Source organism: Fonsecaea erecta, assembly GCF_001651985.1.
Source record: "Fonsecaea erecta strain CBS 125763 chromosome Unknown Scaff9, whole genome shotgun sequence".
In the NCBI taxonomy this organism is placed as follows: Eukaryota; Fungi; Ascomycota; class Eurotiomycetes; order Chaetothyriales; family Herpotrichiellaceae; genus Fonsecaea; species Fonsecaea erecta.
Genome location: NW_017387252.1, coordinates 496,871 through 517,091, shown reverse-complemented (window position 1 = coordinate 517,091; position 20,221 = coordinate 496,871). Strand labels below are relative to the sequence as shown.

The window sequence follows — 20,221 nt, the reverse complement described above, 5'->3', positions numbered from 1 at the left end:
CTACTAAGGCTGTGGCTGTTGAGGTGCAGAGCAGACGCGTAAAAAACTAGCGTAGGCGAAGTGGCCATAATAATGAATTTTTGGTATGGGCTATCTCTGACTACGTACGAGAGAGGAGAGAGGGGCACTACCCAACGACACCGTGCTTTGCACCTTTGCGGTTGACCTGATTCATGCCGACCTCGACTGATCATTTCATCGTACTTCCAGTCTCGTAGTTCACTTGACCAATGGGCCCACGAGGAACATTTGGCATGCTTGCACCAGCTTGTCCAGAGACTCTTCGCCGACAAGGTCCACAAGGTCAGTTTTCCTCCCTGTCTTCGCCGGATCCAGGGTTCGTATGTATTCTGAAGCGTCCCGCTCGGCCTCCATCGAGGCGAAATAAACCATTGACCCCGGGCGGTGCCGATCGTATGCTGGCCAAGGTTCTTCACCATTGACAAAAGCAATCAAGTCCTTCGCAAGCCTCTCAGAGCACTGCTGCTGTCCTGCTGAAAGATAACCTCGATAATTCTGCAGCGCAAATATTATGTCAAGTGCATGTGTGGCATGGCCTTTCCATGGGCCATCCCAGGGATTTGGACAATTGAAGTGGCAGAGGTAGACCTTGTTGTTGCTGTCATCAGCAGCCGCAAGAGCTCGCGTCAAGTAGCGTGTTGGAAGTGCAAACAACACGTCTGCGGCAAAGTCCAGACAGGGCTTGGTACTTTCCAGGGAATTAATCCTGGCGTTGACGTCAAGTCCGTAAGCAGATGCAATGGCAGGTGCAATATTCGTGTCGATGGGGTCAAAGACGCTGTGCAGACACTCTGCCAAAGTCTGGGGCAAAATGTCTGTTCGAGGCGCCAATCGTGAATGAAACCCAAGTCCCTGGGGGAATACAAAAGTCAATTCTTGATACCTGCGACTGAAAACTTCAGACATCGGCAACTCACATCCATCTGACAATCGCCCGTGATGACCCTCTTGCAACGCCGTAGGCCAGGGAAGAGTTTCGTCATGTTCCTTTCCTCGCCATTGATATCCGCAAACGTCGGGGGCGTTCGGACAAGGTCGCCGTCTTCGAATGGTCCAACTGGGATTTTCCTGCCGAGTTTCGAAATGAATTCATCTTTAGGTGCCTCAGCGAGCTTCCTCACTTGCTCTTCTGGGGATGCAGTTGCAGCACCAAGTTCCGCCGCTCCTAGGGTGAAGCCTTTCTCAAGCAATGCAAGTGGTCTTGGTTTCAAGAACGAGGAGCCGCTCAGGGCGACCAATTGATGGAAAAGTGGCTCGGGCGATTGTAAGTGGAACCATCCCGAGACTACTCGAAATGAGATGGTGTTCAGCGAGCTCTCTTGATTGCTTTTGACATACCTGCTCCTGCGCTCTCACCCACGAATGTCACGCGATCAGGGTCGCCACCAAAGCCGGAAATGTTATGCTTGATCCAAGTAAATGCCAGTCTTTGGTCGGCCAATCCGTTGTTTGGCAGATAACCTTGATCTCGCAAGGCTGACGAGTACATAAACCCTGGAGCCCCAATACGATAACTGTTAGACGAAGTGTCAGATGCTTTCGATAGACACGCTGGTGCGAATACGAAAGCCACTTACTTCACCCCGACGGAGACCATAGGCATATTTGCCTGGACACCCAAGTCCGTGATGTTGGCCAAATCATATTCTGGATAGTTGCTGCTGCCACTTGTGAAGCCTCCACCAGGGACGAACACGAAGACTGGGAGGCTCTTCGGACCATCTATTGGTACACTCACATTGAGTGTCAGGCCTTCGGTATCAGATTGTTCCCATTCTTCAATGGGCAGGTTTTTCTGGACTATTGTCTTCTGATGGTCCTCACAAGCATCAGGGGGGAGCAAGTGACTTGGCCTGAACAGCAAGTGGTCAGTCAGCGAAGGTTCTCTTGCCCGGCTTTCCTGACTACAAGTATAACCTAAACAGAGGGCTTGACGTACCCTTTTCTCGTTGCATCAATAACATTTCTGGACCGACAAATGTGATCAGCTGGTGGATTTACTACCAACTGCGCCCGCGAGAATCGGTTCTTTAAACTTCCATATTGAATTCCCAGGTATTGAACGACCCCAGGAGTCTTCCTGATGCCCTTAATGGAGCCAATAGAAGGGTGCTCGAGTGTGTGTTCCACCATTTCACACGCGCCTGGGATGATGCTGCTACGACATGCTTCTAATGGAGAAGGAGTTGGCGCCGACAAGCTGCCACCGAGCCTAGTCGAGTTATAACGAATCCGACTTCGGCGGTGATGGTCTTCGTCTTGACCGAAACTGACGCAAATGTGATGATGGAGTTTTTTCATGTCTTAGGCTAGGGTAGGGCTTTAATGATAAAGTCCGCGGTTTCCGCAGAGACACCCTTCCCGCACAACGTCCGCACCTACAACTCTTACGATTTCTCAGCATGCTACAGCGGGGTTTCTGCAACCTGTTCTCTATGTCAACTGTAAAATGGTTCGTCAAGGCTACCACCGATGTCGGATATGTTGCATACAAGGTAGCCTTTTCGAATGACTGCTGCCAGTCGAACGTCTTCTCCAACCCCTAGTATTTCTGGAATCACTCGAGTGCGAAGTTTTTGGAGCACAAGACGGAGTTCTAAGTTGTGAAACCCCATCATCTTGAAGCTATGTCGTTTCCTTCAGTTCAAGAAGCAGTTATTGTGAAAGAGGCCGGTGGGCCTGACGTCCTCGATTTCCGGACCGATGCTCCTGTACCGACACCCAAAGAAGGACAAGTCCTGATCAAGAACACCGTTTCCGGTGTCAATTTCGTGGACACCTACTACCGCAGCGGATTCTACAAGTCTGAGAAACCGGAAATCCTGGGCCGCGAGGGAGCCGGTATAGTGGTCGGTCTCGGTCCGAACACCAGTGGTGAGAAATATGGTTACAAAGTGGGCGATCGTGTGATGTGGCTGGGCACTGATGGATACGCCCAATATACGGCGGCCAGGGCCGATAAAGTCATGAGACTGCCGGAGGGTGTCTCTGAAGACGATGCCGGAGCATGCGCTCTACCCGGCCTCACTGCGCTCACGTTGGTCGAGGAGAGCTATAAGGTCCAGCCAGGCGACTGGGTCCTGCTACACGCTGCAGCAGGGGGTGTGGGCGTGTTGCTGACACAGATCCTGAAGAACCTCGGTGCGACAATCATCGCTACGGCAGGTGGTCCGGAGAAAGTCGCACTGGTGAAGAGCTTAGGAGCGGATCACGTTATCGACTACCGCAAAGAAGGTGTTGACTGGGTCTCAGAGGTCAAGACTATAACGGGTGGACGGGGTGTCGATGTGGTATACGACTCCGTGGCGAAAGATACATGGGAAGGCAGTCTTGCGTCCGTCCGGCGGAAAGGGACCATCATCTGGTTCGGAAACGCGAGCGGACCGGTACCCCCGATGACGTTACAGTAAGTGTTGATGATGAAAGCTTTTCTTCTTTGCGAGTCCATCTGTGCGAATCCGAGCCCGCTGACCTAGTGTTTGTCTCAGCACTATTGCCCTCAAATGCGTCAAGATTGCACGCCCAACGCTTTTCGGATATATCGAAACGCGCGAGGAATACGAGTACTACTGCAACAAGCTTTTCCAATTGATCAGGGAGCGAAAGTTGAGACTCTTCGTTCACAAGATCTATCCACTGTCAGAAGTGGCACAGGCACACATGGTAAGACTTTTGCTGGTCATCTTTGGTGTGTGTACGTGCTAATGATATTTGATTTTTAGGACCTTGTGGGCAGGAAGACGACAGGAAAGCTATTACTTAGACCATAGATTTTAAGATAATCATGTGTAAGGAGTGCTATTCTGAAATCAAAGATACAATGCCACCGATCTCCAGGAGATTGCAAATACCGATTACTATATAAATCTAACGTAGTTCACCATCGAGCGGGACACTGTTCCTCCACCACCACCACCAAAGTTTAAGACGCGTTTTTTCCACTAACAATAATGCCCTTTCCTTCAAACGAAAGCCAGATTCTTCTCGCGATTAATGCGATTCGAACGCCCCCGGGATTAGGTATCCGACGCGCCGCTTCGTTCTATAATATCCCCTCATCCACCCTTCATGTGTTATGAATCGCTCCGAGAGGGCCGCGATCCAAGGTGGGTTGTCCTTGGCAAGTAGAAGTATAGTGTAAATATCTACAAGAGATTGCTATAGTACAGAGCGAGTCCTGATATACTAGAGCGAAGCTAATCAATTCTCAAACGTATGGGTAAGATCATTAACGAAGTTGACTACATCTGTTCAGACCATGGGTCAGACTATGGGTCAGACCAGATCTATATAGTCCTCTGTTAGCCCTCCCTTGTGACTCATGGAGGACATGTCCATTCTCGAAAGGGTCTGGGGAGACGCCTGACCGATCGCTTCGTTAACCGGCGCCCTGAGCTAAGGAAGCGTTTTTCTCGCGACTATGACTACCAGTGAGCCCTCTGCGAAGATCCCGACGCGTTAAAGGCTTAGTTTCAGCTGGCTAAGAATACACGCGACAAATACGGTATCCACGACCGCGACTTCTATAACTTCGACGAGACTGGCTTTATAATGGGTATAATCCAGCCTAAGACGGTCGTTACACGTTCAGATCCGGTTGGGAAGCCAAAGAGTATCCAGCCGGGTAATCGGGAATGGGCAACGGCCATCTGCTGTGTCGCCGGCGACGGCTACACGATGCCACCCTTTTTTAGTGGTTCAGGGCCGCTACCACCTTACCAGTTGGTTCGCTAATGGCCAGATTCCGGACGGCTGGGTAGTCAAAACGACTTCTAACGGGTGGACGACCAACGAGACAGGGCTAGAATGGCTACAGCACTTCGACAAGCACTCAAAATCCCGTTGAATGGGTGCGTATCGGATGTTAGTACTCGACGGCCACGAGAGCCACGTTAACGCCCCTTTTTCCCGACACAATGACCGAGGAAAACGTCCTAGGGGGTTTTAGAGGGGCTGGTCTTATCCCTCTAGACCCAGAAGCTGTGTCTTTCCAAGCTAGATGTGCAGTTACGGACACCATCGCTCCCTGGGACCTCTAACGGAACACCCGAACCTTGGGGCTCTAAGACCCCTCAGACCACAGAGGAGGCCGTTTCCCAGTCCACACTGATCAAAGGCAAGATTACTAATCACCAGGGAAGCTCTCCAACCCATATCGTCAACGCTGTCGAACAATTTTGGAAGGGTATGCTGGCAATTTCTCATAAGTTAGACTTAATCCTAGACAAGGTACAACATCTTGAGAAGGCAAACTCGACCCTTTCGAAGCGTCGGAGGGCCAAAAGAACACGCCTACAAGATGGAGGGGTTCTTGGAGGATCCCAGGCAAGGGATTTGATGGCCGAGAAGCGTGTTATAGAGGAAGAGGGATGCGACGAAGAGGGAAAGAGGGGTCCATCCAAGCGGTGTCGGACCGGTTCACCGCTATGTGGCATCTGCCGCAAGGCCGGCCATAATGCAAGGACATGTCCGGAGGCCGAAGAAATAGATAGCTCAAACGATTCCGAGTAGCTTTAATTAATTTTTGGGCGGTTTGGTGGACTTTTGGTGGTTTAAAGTGGTAAGGGTCGAAAAAGTGTCCCGCTCGATGATGGTGTCCCGCGCGATGGTGAACTACGTTAGCTTTCCATGATGCTCTTAAGTGCCTACTTCATTGGAGAAAACCCCTGTATGCCCCCTTGCCACGCTCAGCCTTGTGTCGTTCTATGGCTTCCAAGCAGTCCTCCAAGGCAGAGCAAATCTTAAGTCTCAAGACTAAGTGTATCCAGAGGCTCGTGCTGTAGATACGCAGTATAATGATCGTTCTTGCTGCTTTAAATCAATCAATCATATTTTGTCTTCAACTATCCAGGAATTAGATCTATCCCGAGGCACGCGAGCAGCCGACCACGGACCTCATCCAGGACAAGCTAACCCTTATACTTGTCCGCCTCCTGGAAATACAGCGAATTCTCCCACCTGGTATGCCTCTTCCCAATCACGGGTCTCTTCTTGAGCTCCTCCTCCGTCTCCTTCCCACTCCTAACCCGCTTCACAAAGTCTTCCGGGACGAAATCGACCCCGATGGGATTCTGCCCGTACTCCTCCGTCCTCATGAACGCGTGCGCCTCTTCAGCCGTGTCGAAATTGTCCACCTGCATTTCAAACTCGTTCTTGTCCGGGTCGAAGTAGTACATGGAGGTGCTCATGCCGTGGTTCACGGGCCAGTGCGGCAGGATTCCTCGCGCCTTTTTCTGTTCGTAGCTGACGGCGAGCTCGGTGAGAGATCTCAGCGAGAAGGCGATGTGGTAGATGCCACAAGCGGCGGTTCGGTTTTCGACTGGCTTGTGGTTCGGGTCCGCGAGGATGACCAGTCGATGGTGCTCGTCGTCGTAGCGCAGGAATGCCACGGTGGGTAGGCGGTAGATGACCTCTGCGCCGAAAAAGTTGGTGTGCCATTCCACCATCTTTTCAAAGTTCTCAGGCGTTGTGCGCATGCCCCAGTGGCCGATCGATGCTGGAGAGAGGAGTTTGCCGTTGATCATCTTGTCGATGTCGACGGGCTCGGAGGTACTGATGCTGCCCATTGTGATTGTCTCTCAGTGGTGCTGTTGTATGCTGTTCGTGCAGAAGTTCTATGATTACTTTCTTTACTTTTTCCCTCGTCGTGCGTGGCGTCGAACGTGGTTTGTATCTTCTTTTTCCTGAGAGAATTGACCCTCCGACCGAATTCAATCACGAAGATGGGCGTGAGAGTGAGAGTGATGCACAACAACTTGGCCCAGTTGTGAGTCTTGTGATTGTTGCGGTGCTTCCGCTAATGCAGGCCCGCATGGCTGCGGCATTCCCGCTTTGATCGGCTTAGGATGTACCTGTATGAATTGGGGCAAAGTAAAGCAGGATTCGCCTTGTGATCTCTGGATGTCATGCGGCCACACTACGTTGTCGAATGATCGGTGATCTAATTTATCTGGTTCAAGAGCGCCGCCATCATAAGTATTCTGACAAAAATTTGAATCTCGCCGATCTCATCATCGACCAGATTCGTATTGTTCTATAGATTGCATGTCTGGCAAGCATTAACTAAACATGGAGCCTGGGCGACTGCTGTTTTCGCGACATGCCAGCCCTGTATTTGTCGGCATGGGTGTTGATCACATGAAATTCCACCCTTCTGTTTGCAGAGGGTATCTTCCGAGCGGAGAGGTGGGCGGTAAGAAGGCCCACGATGGACACGAAATGGGCGCACCATTTCGTGCATCATAGCCTACAAAAGTTGGGAGCTGGAAGTCTGAATCGTGGAGTTCAATCGAATGGTAACCAAAATCGCTCGGTAGCTGGAAGGAAGTGTCACTTCCGAGAAGTCTGTTTGAGACCTCATCTGCCGTAGAGGGTTGAGATGTCTGGGTAGCAAATTCAGTCGTCTCGTGATCAGCTTGCGCAGTGATTTTCCAGGTGTTGTTCGTTGTCTTCTCTGTGGCAGACCCATGATGCTCGTCCTAATGTTGTCAGCAAGTTGTCATACACCTGCGTGACATACACACGAGAGAGGCGATTCCCAATTGTGAGACACGCCTTGCACTTTCTTTTAGTAGTTGAGAGGATTTCTCAGCCACGATGCTGAGTTTTTCATAGCGACTCAGGTAGTGTAGACACAGCTCCCAGCTAGAGGGAAGCAAATCTGGTGGTAAATTTCTGTTGAAGAAGGTGCATAGACGGCCTAACAAGATTGTACTTCCAGAAGTATAAAGGTCTGCCGTATCATAATGAGCTGATAGACGTGGAGAGTTGGGGGCTGAAAGGCTTACAATGAATATTATACCACCAGCAGACGAAGTGTTCCGTCTGTATTTGTGCTGCTAAAAACTCGACTAGCTCAACAGCCATCAATACGCATTGTTCGGCTATATCAATCATCATAGAGTCGTTGAGCCTCGCTCTCGCTATGTTTAGATCTGTGGCCGGAAGACGTTTCCCCGCTTGCTGCTTCTCGAATAGTAGATCCAACGCTGGCCGCAGGACAAGCTGCCGAACGCAGAGATATCTATAAGGTCTTTAGCTCCATCGATACTCCTCGGATTAGTTCAGTAGTATTTTCATACCTGCAGTGTAATCTGCGTGACAGTGCCGGAAAGTCGAGAACAAATTCAGACTCGGTGGACTTCGACCCATCGGCTTCCAGAAGTGAATCCAAGCTCACTGATGAGGGCTCATACCTGAGGTATGGAGGTAGATTATCGCGCCATTCCGCGATTTCACTATCAAGACTCAGGATTGCTCGAACAGTGGTGGCTGTATCAGCTCGCGTCTCGGATCTTGCTTCTTGTCTGTTGAGGACTTGACCAAGGATCCCGTGAAGCTTCAATGCATGTACAAAATACTCCATCAAACTTGGGACATTTCCGGGTTGCACGTTCCATTTGCCAACCTCATTGCTCAGGCGACTGTCATCGATCGCTTCGGGCGATGCGATCAGCTTCCCGCCGTTGGGGATCGTTAAAGGTTGCGCAAATGACATGGACACCTCTCTGGCCAAGGATTATTCTATCAGACAACAGCCATGGATCCAAATAAGAACAAAAAAGTACAGGGTAAATGTACGGGCGAGTGAAGTCAGAGGCAGGCACTTACGTCTCCAGGAGGATGCAGGCATGCCACACGCGTGTGCGCATCTCGCATTCGACCTGCGTTGGGAAGGGACCCAACAAGCCTCTTTTCTGGGCTTCTGTCACACTGTAGCGCAGGCCCATTTGCTGGGCCATTCTCAGGGCCAATCCAGCCATGTTCCAGCACTTGGAAAATCGTTCTGTACTTTGTAGATAGAAAGCCATGATGAGAACCAGTTGGACGAACTCGAGTCCGACTTCTTCGTTCAGCAGGACGAGAACATCGATAGCTTCGGCATCCCGGTAAAACTCTGCACTGTAGGTGGCGTTGCGTTCAGGGCATCCGGATGAGAAGATTGCACCAAGAGCGAAGACTGTGTTCAATGTCGCGGGAAATAATTTGCCCCTGCTCTTCTGCCTACAAAGGCTCACGCATTTCTGGCCTACCTTTGCTGGATCTGCCCTTGCTTGCCACAGAGCCTCATATTGCTTCATTAAGGTAGGGCGGTGGAGAACAGGAAACATCCGTGCGTGTCTGGCAAAGTAGACTGCTACAAGACGGTCTGCTCTTCTCCGCAGTGGAAGATTCCAGCGTGTAGTCTCTAGCAAACGATCGCAGTCACAATGCGCTTGCTCTTGTACCGAAGAGCCTGCTTCTGGCGAGAACGATGGAGTACCATCTGCTCCTGCATTGACGGTGGAGATGTTGGGACTTTGCTCGATTGCAATGCCGATTGGTTTCATTAACCTCTCGAAGATAGACATCCCAGTGCATTGTGTCAAGTGTCGCTTGTTGTTGATGCCAGTAGGGGGTAATATGGGTTCGTGCGCCTCTTCACTCGTGACCTCCTTACCCTCGATGTCTTCTGCGGCATATGTCGCTTGTAAAGGATGAATTGCATCCGATGCGCTTTGTGATCCGGCTGTGTCATTGTCGTACGAAGCCTGGGTTTGCGGAGTCGCCTCACAGGCGCCTGGTGACTGCTCTTGTGCATGGCTAGAGTCACCGACACGAGGCTGTTGCCTTTCCGCAGCCCTTTCCAACTCCTGCAGTCGTTTTCTGAGCGACTGTATCATGCTTTGGTTGTGTTAGTGATGTATAAGACCCCTGGGGTAGTGGGTACGGCAATTAATCACCTTTGATTCCAGTCCCTCGCATCAGTCTCGGCAGAGTAGATGCATTGGGACTGACGCTTGGTGCATAGCCCACAAGCTGGTACAACCCCATCGCAGCGCCTCTTTCGAGTCCGGCACTCCTCGCAAGCCAGTATGGTCCGTTTGCGGACTTGTGTGCGGACAGTGGTCTTTTCGATTCCGCGCTTTTGCAGAGTACCCTTCATCCTGAAGATAGCGGTGCTCGGATTGTAGGTCTGACTCTGTGCAGCATATCAGGCAGTTAACATGTGTTTTGCGTAGGGTGAGAAATTTAGAGCTGACAAAATGACAGACGTCGCGAGGAGCCTCTAAGAGCATGCGGGATGCGGGGGAGTCCACGCCGACCAGAAGGGGCCGAGGGGCTCCGGGGCATCTAGAGGACGGTGACTCTTAACCGCCGTGGGGCTTACGAGGTTATGCCTAGGGGTGCCTAGGTATATCTGGGATGTAAGATGATTGACCAGAGCTCTGTACCTGCAGTGGCGAGAGCACTTGACATTGGCTTGGCGATTCGACAACTTTGCGGATTTAATGCGGAACACATCTCAGTCTCGTTCTAACGCTGAAACATGCCGCCGGTTAATGCTGAGGTGTTCGGTAAACTGTCTTTTCACTCTGCTCGAAAGCCACTAAGGGTGATTCTGATTCTGATTCTGATTCGAGTGCTAGTAGTCATCTGTCTTGCCTATCAGTAAATGCCCAGTGCGCGCTTGATAATTTGTCATTCCCTCGAAGAAGGCGTCCGGTGCATTGTCATGGTGGAAGTAAGTAGCACTTTCCAGACTTCGCTCAATGACATCGATGGCAAATTCAAACATTTCCTTCTCATAGGCCGCAATTGCCTCGGTGGTAATGCCAAATTGTTTCAGCTTCTCCACCAGAATGATGGTGTCGCGCATTCCCAGGTTGACTCCGTCGCCAACATGAGGTGTTGTCACATGTGCTGCGTCGCCGACCAGGGTCACTCCTGGCTTCGCTTGCCAGTTGAGGCTCTCTACGGGCATATACCACAGCGGCCATAGATGGAAAGGACCAGTCGTGCCCTCGATCAGTTCCTTGAATATTGGGGCATGGTCCGAGTATGGCCCGGTGAGCATCATCTTCCGAACTGCCGCCTCGTCGCTGAGGTCGAGATCCTCGAACACGAACTGGCCAGCTCTTGCAAATCCGTAGTCGATTCTATATTTCTCATCGGCTTGCATCTGGTTCCAAGTGAACGTTCCCTTGCCCAAGATTGCTTGCGGACCGACTCCAGCCATCTCCTTTACCTTAGGGTAGAGCGGGTTGCTGGGAAGGATATGGCCTGTAACGAAGCCGTAGCCGGAATATTTTGGCTGCGCATCAGTCACCTGCAGGATAGAATCATCGGTTAGTCGCTTATCTTTGCATGCGTAATGGATCTCGGAACATGAACGGGTCTCACCAGATGTCGAATTTTGCTGCGCACTCCGTCAGCTCCCACCACCAGCTTGAACCCAGAAGCACTTGTCCCGTCCGCAAAGTGCAGCGTCACAACCCCCTTCTCGTCTCTGGTCGAGTTGGTGACATCAGCCTTCCATCGTATCTTCGAAGGGGTGATAGTGGACAGTAACGCATCCTTGATCTGCCAACGATCAAGCTCAGGCGCGTCACGACCTTTCCCCCATGAGGCGATCTTATTGCCTGTATGACTCCATACCCAGGCTTCCGTGGCATCGCCAACCCGACCATACTTTCGCATCAGGTCGAAGCAGCCTGCCTCGCGACAGGCCCTCTGCCCACTGCCGGTGTGAAGATCTAAACAGCCGCCCCTTGGGATTTCCTCTCGCGAACCACGCTCATAGAGAATGTAGTTGTCGAAGCCATTTCTTTCCAGGATTCCCGCCAATGCTAGGCCGCATGGCCCACCGCCTACAATGGCGATGTCGGGTGTTCTTGTTTCTGCAACCATGGTGATGATATCTTTTTTGCCTGGTAGGAAAAATCAAGATCAATTCCAACGTGGGCTCCTAGTAAAAATGCACACGTTCTTCAGCCCCGGCTTTCGTTTTTAAAATTCTCTCATTCCACGACATGCAAGATGCCAGCATATTGACTTTCAGATTTACGCAGAAATACTTCAAAATAGACACAAGTGACACAAATTGTTGATGAGAGGTGGAGATAATGCGGAGGACAGCTTGATTTCTCCAGACGTACCCCTTTCTCCCTCCAAACGAGAATCTGGGGCTCGGAAAGCTTCCCAACAAGGAGTATCGATCGGCTGGAGCATGCGAAACAGGTCTTTTTCAAGGTCGAATATTCTGAGGTTTCTCCTTTGGCGAACGACAGCATTAGTTCTTGTCACCGACCACTGTCACCGTCGGTACTTAGTATCCGCGGTTGGTGACCATGAATCATCTGCCCAACAACGTGTGACAAGCTGAAATGGCGCCTCCCTGGCTCGCACAAAGGCGGAAATGCCGCATCCGCCTAGACGGTACCTACCCGGCAAGCAGTGTGAGTCTCGAGGCAACCGCCTCTACCGCGACAGCGTGGTCAAGTTATACCGGCTTCAATATCAGAAGGCTTAAAGTACCTGGCCCATAGATGTGTCAATATGCCGACGTTTATCAATGTCACTGTCTTACGAACGCCACAAGTGTCATATCACGTGGACGGGCTGGGTAGACACACATCAGTATCCTTCCCATCCTGCGTCTTGCCAATCGAGCCGATCGAGTAGGAATATATCAAGCTCTGCCAATGTGTGCAGCTAGGTACGTATGTGCACGCTCCATGTCTTGCACGTGATTCTCCTTGTCCATCGACTTGTCGCTCTGATATTAGACTATTCCATTCAGTTAACCGATGTCTTCTCACACAGGCTGGATCGCGATGGACTTCGCACACGGTTCGTGACTGCCTTGTCTGAAATGTACCGAGATGAAGTACCTCTATATGGTGACCTCGTGAACATTGTCCGAGAGGTTGATCAGTCGCTTGTATCAGCTGGGAATAGTCAGAGTCTTCCTACCCGACATGAGCTCGAACGGCACGGCGCCATTAGACTCGGGACAGAGCTGGAGTTGCGGACTATTAGACGCTTGTTCGCCATCTTTGGTATGTACCCCGTTGGGTATTATGACCTAGGGGTCGTCGACCTACCTCTACACGCCACTGCTTTCCGACCAGTGACGGAGGAATCATTGAACAAGAATCCATTCCGGGTGTTCACGACTTTATTGATCAAGCAGAGGTTGTCGCCGAATATTGCGGCTCTCGCCGACAGTATTATCGCTCAAAGAAATCTGTTTACCCCTCGACTCCTTGAAATCATTGACAGCATAGAATCCGACCCGGAACGGGCACCAACTGTGCAAGAAGTCGATGAACTCGTCCAGAATGCGCTGCAGATCTTCAAATGGCACTCGAAAACCACCGTCTCGATCGAGCAGTATCGAGCGTTAAAAGAGGAGCATCCGATAGTGGCTGATATTGCTTGCTTTCCCAGCGCACATATCAACCACTTGACTCCTCGGACTTTGGATATCAACCTCGTGCAAGAAGAGATGATCAAGCGCGGTATGCCAGCGAAGGATAGAATCGAAGGCCCTCCTGTCCGACAATGCCCCATTCTACTTCGCCAAACGAGTTTCAAGGCTCTTGAGGAACGCGTCGTTTTCACCACTGGTGACGGGTCTTTCACTGATGGAACGCACACAGCACGGTTTGGAGAAGTCGAACAGCGAGGTGCGGCAGTCACTCCCAAGGGTCGTCAACTCTATGACCAGCTTCTCAACCTCACGATCCAGAGTATGGATGCCGCCACCAGTGGTAACAACGATACCCAGCATAGAGGCTTCGATGTCGTACTGGCGGAAAATTTCTCAAGAGGTTATCCCGATTCGTGGTCCGAACTCCTAACCCAGGGATTGGTGTATTTCCGTTTCGAGCCATCGGCTTCATCATCTTCTGCTGAAGCGCGCCGCAAACTCCAATCAAACAGCAAGATCAACCTCTTCGAACTTCTGAGCCTCGGCCTGGTTGAGTCCGAACCCATCACATACGAGGACTTCTTACCTTTTTCTGCCGCGGGGATTTTCAAGTCGAATATCAGCGAAAGCTCTGACGAGACTACGGAGTCCGAATCGGTATCATCGGTGCATGAACATGGCGCCATCCCCGAAAGTAAGGCTGGATGGTCCGACAAGCGAGAAGATTTGGAAAATGCACTGGGATGCAACATACTGGACGAATTCGAGCTGTATGCCTCGTTGCAGCAGGAAAGTATCAAAAAGTGCGAGATGGAGCTGGATTTGGAAGAGATCATCATGCCTTGACAAAGATGCGCCCGTTTCGACGCGATATCGGCAGCAGGCTTGGCGAGGGATACAGCTACTGTAGCAACTATAGCCGAGGCCTAAATGGGTTCCTTGGGGCCCGAACTGGCTTTCTGTGGGTTAGAATCGGGGCAGGGTGGAAGCGCGGGACATCAGTTTTTCCGCTCCGAGACAAAATCAAACCCCTCAGAAAACTGAGGCATAAACTTCAGGCTTCCGAGGTGTTTCATTGCTGTTCGATCGGAATAAATGTAAACCGCATCGACCCAAATGGCCCTTTCCTTCTCCTCGTCTCGTACAGTGACAAGGGCAGCCCGAAGGCTCATTTTGATCGGCCACTGGGAATCTCCGATGAGAAGAAGTCGTGGGTCGGTTAGGTCTCCCCACGTATATGATAGCGCTTCGTAAACGTGGATGCTAATCCGGTAACTTCGTTATCAACCTCCCCTCGTGGCCGCTCCCCCAAATGTTTCGGAGGTGCGAGAACGAAGAGCCTAATTTCTTGTTTCGGTGCGTTGAGAGGCTTCCATATCTGGGAGCGCGAATCTATGATCGACGCCGATACTTGCCAGGGGGCCAAGGTGTCAAAGTGTTAAGGTGATGTTGACAAGGTTAAAATTAAGGCGACGAGAAACCATCAGGCGGAAGATGGCGGGGAAGTTGGCCCATGAGCCCAAGGGTTTCCAACTAACCAGCGTACCAGGTTAGCGGGGTTCTCAGTATAACCTCAGCCCTCCAGCAAAGTTGAGTATTGAGCTTACTGAGGCTGACGCCGTTTTGCAATGTGGACGGTGCCGGTGACACCGTCTCGATGTGCTATGGTTGCTCGAGATGAGGGAGAAAGGAATGGGTAGCATCAAGTTGTTGCAAGCGAAGTGCCGTCGCGACCTACGATTCAACCGCGCGCCCTATCGCACCGGTAGGCCCACAGTCACAAGGAAATTTAGGTAGCGGCGTAAGGTCAGGGAATCTGCTTAGGTTCCCTAAAGCGGCCGCGCTCCCTTTCCTGAACGAAAATGGTAAAGGACAAAGCACAGTTCGGGGTATATATAATGTATATATATATACACACCTCAGGCGCCTCACCTACATGACGAAGAAATAAATTTATCTCCCCCACGGAAAACAGCTGCCCAGATCCCCCGCAATCTCCGGCCTTGGGCCTGGTACCTGACTCCTTCATGATCGATCTGGATGATGGAATGTCTGGAGAGAATGGGGTCTTCATGGTGATCCGATCGGATCTGATTGTCAACGCGTCCTGCAGGTGTCATCTTCTGACCTCCCTCCCATCCTGTGGAAGGGGAGGCGAGGAAAAAAACGTCTTACTTGTACGAGTTAGGTATATACGAGGACCACCACGCCACTCCACTTCACTCCCCGCCCTCTTTGCTCTTCTATGCATGTAATATGTATCTACACTTAAAAGGACGTGTACATCCTCCCCCGCCCACTATTCTTTCCTTGCCTTTGCTTCTACTCTGCACTGGCTACAGTATTCCTTTCTCCCCATGTTTTTTATTTCTGGCAAGGAGGTCCAGTTAAGATTGTGGCTGGCCGGTCGGCTGGCTTGTTCACGGGGACAGGGCTGGCTGGTGGGCTGGGGTGTTTAGAATTTCCCCTGCCCGCCGCCGCCGCCACCACCGTTGCTGGTCGTGGCGGCAGGACCAGGGTTTTTCGTAAGGTTTGTGTGTGTATGTGTGTGTGTGTGTGTTCGTGGGCGGTGGGGAGGCTGGGGGAATACGGGGAGCGGACCTCACCTCATCTCGTGGATTATCGAGTACGAGGTATACGAGACGATGCGCCCACACCACGAGACGGTCATGCGAGATCTCTGCACCCCGTTCTTACGCTCACCCTGACCCTCACTCTTACTCTTACTCTCACCCTCACCCCGCTGCATCTGTTACCGCCACCCTCTGCCTGCCTACCACCACCACCCCGTCGACCCCTCTCTCTCCACCTCCTCCTCCCCTGACACCACCTCGGCACGCCACGAGGCTCGAGCCACGAGGCAGGCAGGCAGGCAGATGGAGCCAGGAAGGAAGGAAGGAAGGAAGCAGGGACGTGGACATGGACATGGACATGAATAGCGGGATGGAACGGGGATCCAAAATATCAAGTGACGCCGACTAGAGAACCATGGAAGAACGATTAAGAGAGTTTCTCCTCTCCTCTCCTCCCCGTCTCGATAGATTCGTGAGCTCGCTCCACATCCGGCGATGTATGTATGTATTTTACATGTGGGAGACTGAGGCTGGCTGAGGCTGACATTATACTCGGACTACGGCCGTGAGGGCAATGCCCACACAGGGGAGGGACTACATCACAGTATGTTCCTTATGCCCATCGGAACACGGAGTAGTGAATTTGATCATTGGTCAACAACACCTGACTTCAGGGGAGAGGGAGGGCTTGCTGGATTAATCAATGCTTCTGGTATATCAATCTGGCTCATATATCTGGTTTGCATTCAAAACCTAGTGCTCGCCATCGCTGGAAGAAACTCGGTTAATTCTCGACGAATTCTCTGGTAAAACGCTCGGACATATGATCTCCTGTGTGATAGAATATGCTGGCTGGTCCCTCGCTTCGCATTCCCGTCAAACGCCGGATGCCTGGTCAGAATGAACACGCTTCCTCCGGGCTCATATTACTAGTGCTTCATGCCGCACCCGCAGCCTGCAATTCCCTCGGCCTCGCGTTTCCGATGCTTGAAATCCCCGTGATATGCATCCAGTGCTACCAGGCTTCCATCCAGGTTGACGGGTAGACCAGGAGGACCCATCCACTCCCCCCAGTCCTCCTCCTCATCTCCGCCCAGAGACGAAGTCTTGACCTTTTTGCTCTTTAACTCTGCCGTAATAACTCCAAGGTCCAGGTCGAGATATTCCGCAATAAATTCACCCACTTCTATGTTCTCATGATTGCCCACTAACATTGGTGCGTGACTCGGGTGCGAAGCGTAGATGTTCACATCCGCCGCCGAATGCCCATGCGTAGACCATCCGATCTGTGCCCGACGAGAGATTATGTCAGAGAAGTGGTACAAGGGAGGCCAGACCGGGGTGGCATCGATGATACCATCAATCTCTTCCTGGCTGAGATCTGATATGCCCAAATCGGAGGTTACTAGGTCACGGAGTTTGGACCCTTTGTCCTTGCGTGGAGCATCAGCACTGGACGAGAGATACTGGTTCCACTTGCGCGCGAGGTATTCAGTCGAGTGTGTGGCGTTGGCAAGAACTTCGGGGAACCACAGGTACGCCGGGTATGTCTCATGTAATTGGCGAGCTGCAGCTAGACCACCAGTCTCATGGTCAGAGGTGGACACAAGGATGCCCTCCGTCTCTTCGTTTTCGAGGAAGTCCAGAACGGCACCAAAGGCTTCGTCGTGGGCCAGGACCTCTCGCACTTGGGCGCCTGGGTCGTTGTAATGTCCAGCATGATCGATCCTAGAACCTTCAATCATGAGGAAAAACCCCTTTTCAGAGTCCTTTGTCGCAGCCGACAAGGCCTTGAGTGCGAGTCGGGCCATTTCAACCTGGCTTGGATAGACGTCAGAGACGTGCACTCTGTCGATTTCATAGGGGACGTCTCCGTCTGCAATCAAGGCCAACAACGGCAGTTGCACGTCACCAGCCTTGAGATCGTCAAAGTCTTTCCGGTTGTCAACGTATGTAAAGCCGTATTTGTCCTTGGCCATGGCCACGATATCCTTGTCATCGGCTCGGCACGAGCCCTCAGTTGTGTTGGGCAGGAAGTGACATCTTCCACCACCGACCATCAGGTCCACCACGCGACCGAGAGGATAGTGACCTATCATTTGTTCTGCAATGAGATCCTCATATTCTCTTCGATTCGCGTGGGAGGCAAAGCAGGCGGGAGTAGCGTCGGTGATTCTCGTCGTCACGACCAATCCAGTCATGTAGCCCGCTCTTTTGGCAGCCTCCAGGACTGTTCCGCAGGGGGTGTGATCTGGAAGGACCGCAATGGCACCATTGTAACTCTTGAGTCCACATGAGAAAGCAGTGGCGCCCGCAGCCGAGTCGGTCACCAGACTGCTGCTGCTTCGGGTCCTCGAGGAGCCGATATGATGTCTGTCAAGAATCAGAACATCATCTATGGGTAATCCGGTCGTATATTGTCTGAAGCTGCGTGTCATTGACAGCGACGTTGGTCCCATGCCATCCGAGACCATAAAGATCATATTTCTTTTGCCAGATGGTCTTCCATCCGGACCCCATCCTCCCGTTCTGGGCCGTGCCCGTCCGACTGTGGATTCATGCTGATATACCACACCGAGAATGATGACGGCGATGGTTGCAAGGAGAGCCCAGACGAAGAGGCCAACTTCTCTCCATTTCCGCTTGCTATTCGCGTGAGATCGATCGGTGGGCTGGCCGGTGAGGAGGGCGTCTTCCTCTTCGATGCCGTGAGTAGACGAGTTGGGCGAGGTAGGCCGGGCGAGTAGGGGTTCCTCTCGCGTCATGGCGACGAAGACAGCTGCTACTCTTGTTTGCAGACTCAAACCTGCGAAGTCAACCTGATAAAGCCATATAACAGCCTAACATCAATGAGTTGTCGCCTTGTGCGGATGACTGTGACTTCATCGAGTCAAGCGCAGGCATCACAAGGCAATCAATCTGCAGGCGACGGAGAGACACCGACTGCGCCTTTGGTGGTGAATCACGTGCGCAGAGGACGAGCACCCCGAGCCCATGTGAGCTGTGCTTTTCCATCTTCTGACACGACATCTTGCTCTGTTGTTCCCTGCTTCTCAGTCCCGTAATAATGTCATGATCTAACCCCTCCGGTGCTGAGCCGCTTGGGAGTCGCCTACATCGATTTTGATTTTCTATCACACCTCGCGTCTGCTTCTACCAAGCCATACCTCGAATGTTCGAATGGCCGCAAGATTACCTTGGTTAGCTTTTTATCCGCTTTGACAGACAGGAGTCAATGTCTTTGCCTGTCCATATGGTCACCGTCGATGCTGTGCCATTTTCGATGTTTGGATCCTCCGTTCCATGCCTCCACCCAGGTTGTCTCAGGGTGAGCGGGCGCTCAATTGAAGACGTGGTTTCGGTCAATGGATGGAGATGAGGAGTGACAAGTATTATTAGGCATGACACGCCTCAACAATGCTATGTGTGCAAATAGCCGTGCGAGTATGTCTGTCTTCGACTGGGTCGGCACGTGGCCACATGGCAAATGACAAATGTCTTCACAATGTCTCCCACTTGTGGCTGGCTGTCCCCTGCTTCAAGGCCCAAAGCAACCGCCACGTCTCAGCCTGATGGGTAAACAACACGCCTGAAAGGTTGCCGACTTGAAAATACGAGCCTAACCACATTCTCAAAGCAGTTCTTGGATCCTGCCAGATTGGGTATCAGCTACACTACGAAACCGGATGGAGGTGCTCACTGACGTGGGGCCACGGAAGGATTGGTAGGAGCATGCATTTCCATGCGACCAGACGAGTACGTGGAAATAGAGCAATCCATCATGGATCATGCCCACAAGACTCACCGGCATTTTTCCAGCCATACCGAGTATTGACAACCGCTTGGCGGCTATTGCGCCATAAAAGGGGATGTCTGCGTAATTGATTGATCGTAGTTAAAGCGGACACAGACCTTGCTTTCATTCATCTCCCCTCCTTACCAGCTCTTCTCCTTGTCTTGCCAGAGCGTTTCTTTCCGAGAGTTTGGCCCTTAACATTCTGCGATGTTGGGTTTTGCAGATCAATCGCTTCTCGGGACGTGGAGGGCGAGAGTTTCTCAGCCTCACGGAGTGAGGAACGAGGCTGAGCGTCTGAACGTGGACGATCACCGGCACCCGATGCACTCATCTACTCGTCCCGGAACTGTTTTAAGGAGATGCATCATTTCACTCAACATTCAGGCATTACAAGAGATAATCATAGCAGCTCCAGACCTGTCCGCAGAGAACCCCGAGGTCCATCTATGTGCCACCAATCTGGGATGTTCAATCATCCACAGCAACCAGGAATAGTCATTGACAACCGTTGTCAAAACACGCCGATCATTCTACCGTTTTGTTCCTCCCCCATAACGCCTAGTAAACTGATGTCCAACACGTCAACCATCTCGAAACCGACCGAACCATCTGTGCACCCTTTCATTCCAACTGCCG

The 20,221-nt window shown here is 51.7% G+C and overlaps 7 protein-coding genes across 7 annotated transcripts; 2 read left to right on the top strand and 5 right to left on the bottom strand.

Moving 5' to 3' along the window:
- Positions 1-219: 219 nt before the first annotated feature.
- On the bottom strand, positions 220-2,154 carry AYL99_09415 (hypothetical protein; the record flags this gene model as incomplete). Its single annotated transcript, XM_018840922.1, has 5 exons — positions 220-873; positions 939-1,306; positions 1,360-1,535; positions 1,599-1,874; positions 1,961-2,154. 5 exons carry the CDS (start codon positions 2,152-2,154, stop codon positions 220-222), a joined length of 1,668 nt encoding a protein of 555 aa, XP_018689603.1.
- A 494-nt stretch (positions 2,155-2,648) lies between these two features.
- AYL99_09414 (hypothetical protein) lies at positions 2,649-3,791 on the top strand (the record flags this gene model as incomplete). Its single annotated transcript, XM_018840921.1, has 3 exons — positions 2,649-3,427; positions 3,510-3,684; positions 3,744-3,791. 3 exons carry the CDS (start codon positions 2,649-2,651, stop codon positions 3,789-3,791), a joined length of 1,002 nt encoding a protein of 333 aa, XP_018689602.1.
- A 2,139-nt stretch (positions 3,792-5,930) lies between these two features.
- Positions 5,931-6,587, bottom strand: AYL99_09413 (hypothetical protein; the record flags this gene model as incomplete). Its single annotated transcript, XM_018840920.1, has 1 exon — positions 5,931-6,587. The coding sequence occupies one exon, from the start codon at positions 6,585-6,587 to the stop codon at positions 5,931-5,933; it is 657 nt and encodes a 218-aa protein (XP_018689601.1).
- A 567-nt stretch (positions 6,588-7,154) lies between these two features.
- Positions 7,155-9,946, bottom strand: AYL99_09412 (hypothetical protein; the record flags this gene model as incomplete). The annotated part of the gene is made up of 6 exons (XM_018840919.1): positions 7,155-7,499; positions 7,545-7,753; positions 7,809-8,044; positions 8,103-8,528; positions 8,632-9,684; positions 9,744-9,946. 6 exons carry the CDS (start codon positions 9,944-9,946, stop codon positions 7,155-7,157), a joined length of 2,472 nt encoding a protein of 823 aa, XP_018689600.1.
- Positions 9,947-10,426: 480 nt separating this feature from the next.
- On the bottom strand, positions 10,427-11,691 carry AYL99_09411 (hypothetical protein; the record flags this gene model as incomplete). Its single annotated transcript, XM_018840918.1, has 2 exons — positions 10,427-11,110; positions 11,185-11,691. 2 exons carry the CDS (start codon positions 11,689-11,691, stop codon positions 10,427-10,429), a joined length of 1,191 nt encoding a protein of 396 aa, XP_018689599.1.
- A 964-nt stretch (positions 11,692-12,655) lies between these two features.
- Positions 12,656-14,062, top strand: AYL99_09410 (hypothetical protein; the record flags this gene model as incomplete). Its single annotated transcript, XM_018840917.1, has 1 exon — positions 12,656-14,062. The coding sequence occupies one exon, from the start codon at positions 12,656-12,658 to the stop codon at positions 14,060-14,062; it is 1,407 nt and encodes a 468-aa protein (XP_018689598.1).
- A 2,656-nt stretch (positions 14,063-16,718) lies between these two features.
- On the bottom strand, positions 16,719-18,554 carry AYL99_09409 (hypothetical protein; the record flags this gene model as incomplete). Its single annotated transcript, XM_018840916.1, has 1 exon — positions 16,719-18,554. The coding sequence occupies one exon, from the start codon at positions 18,552-18,554 to the stop codon at positions 16,719-16,721; it is 1,836 nt and encodes a 611-aa protein (XP_018689597.1).
- Between the last annotated feature and the right edge of the window lie 1,667 nt (positions 18,555-20,221).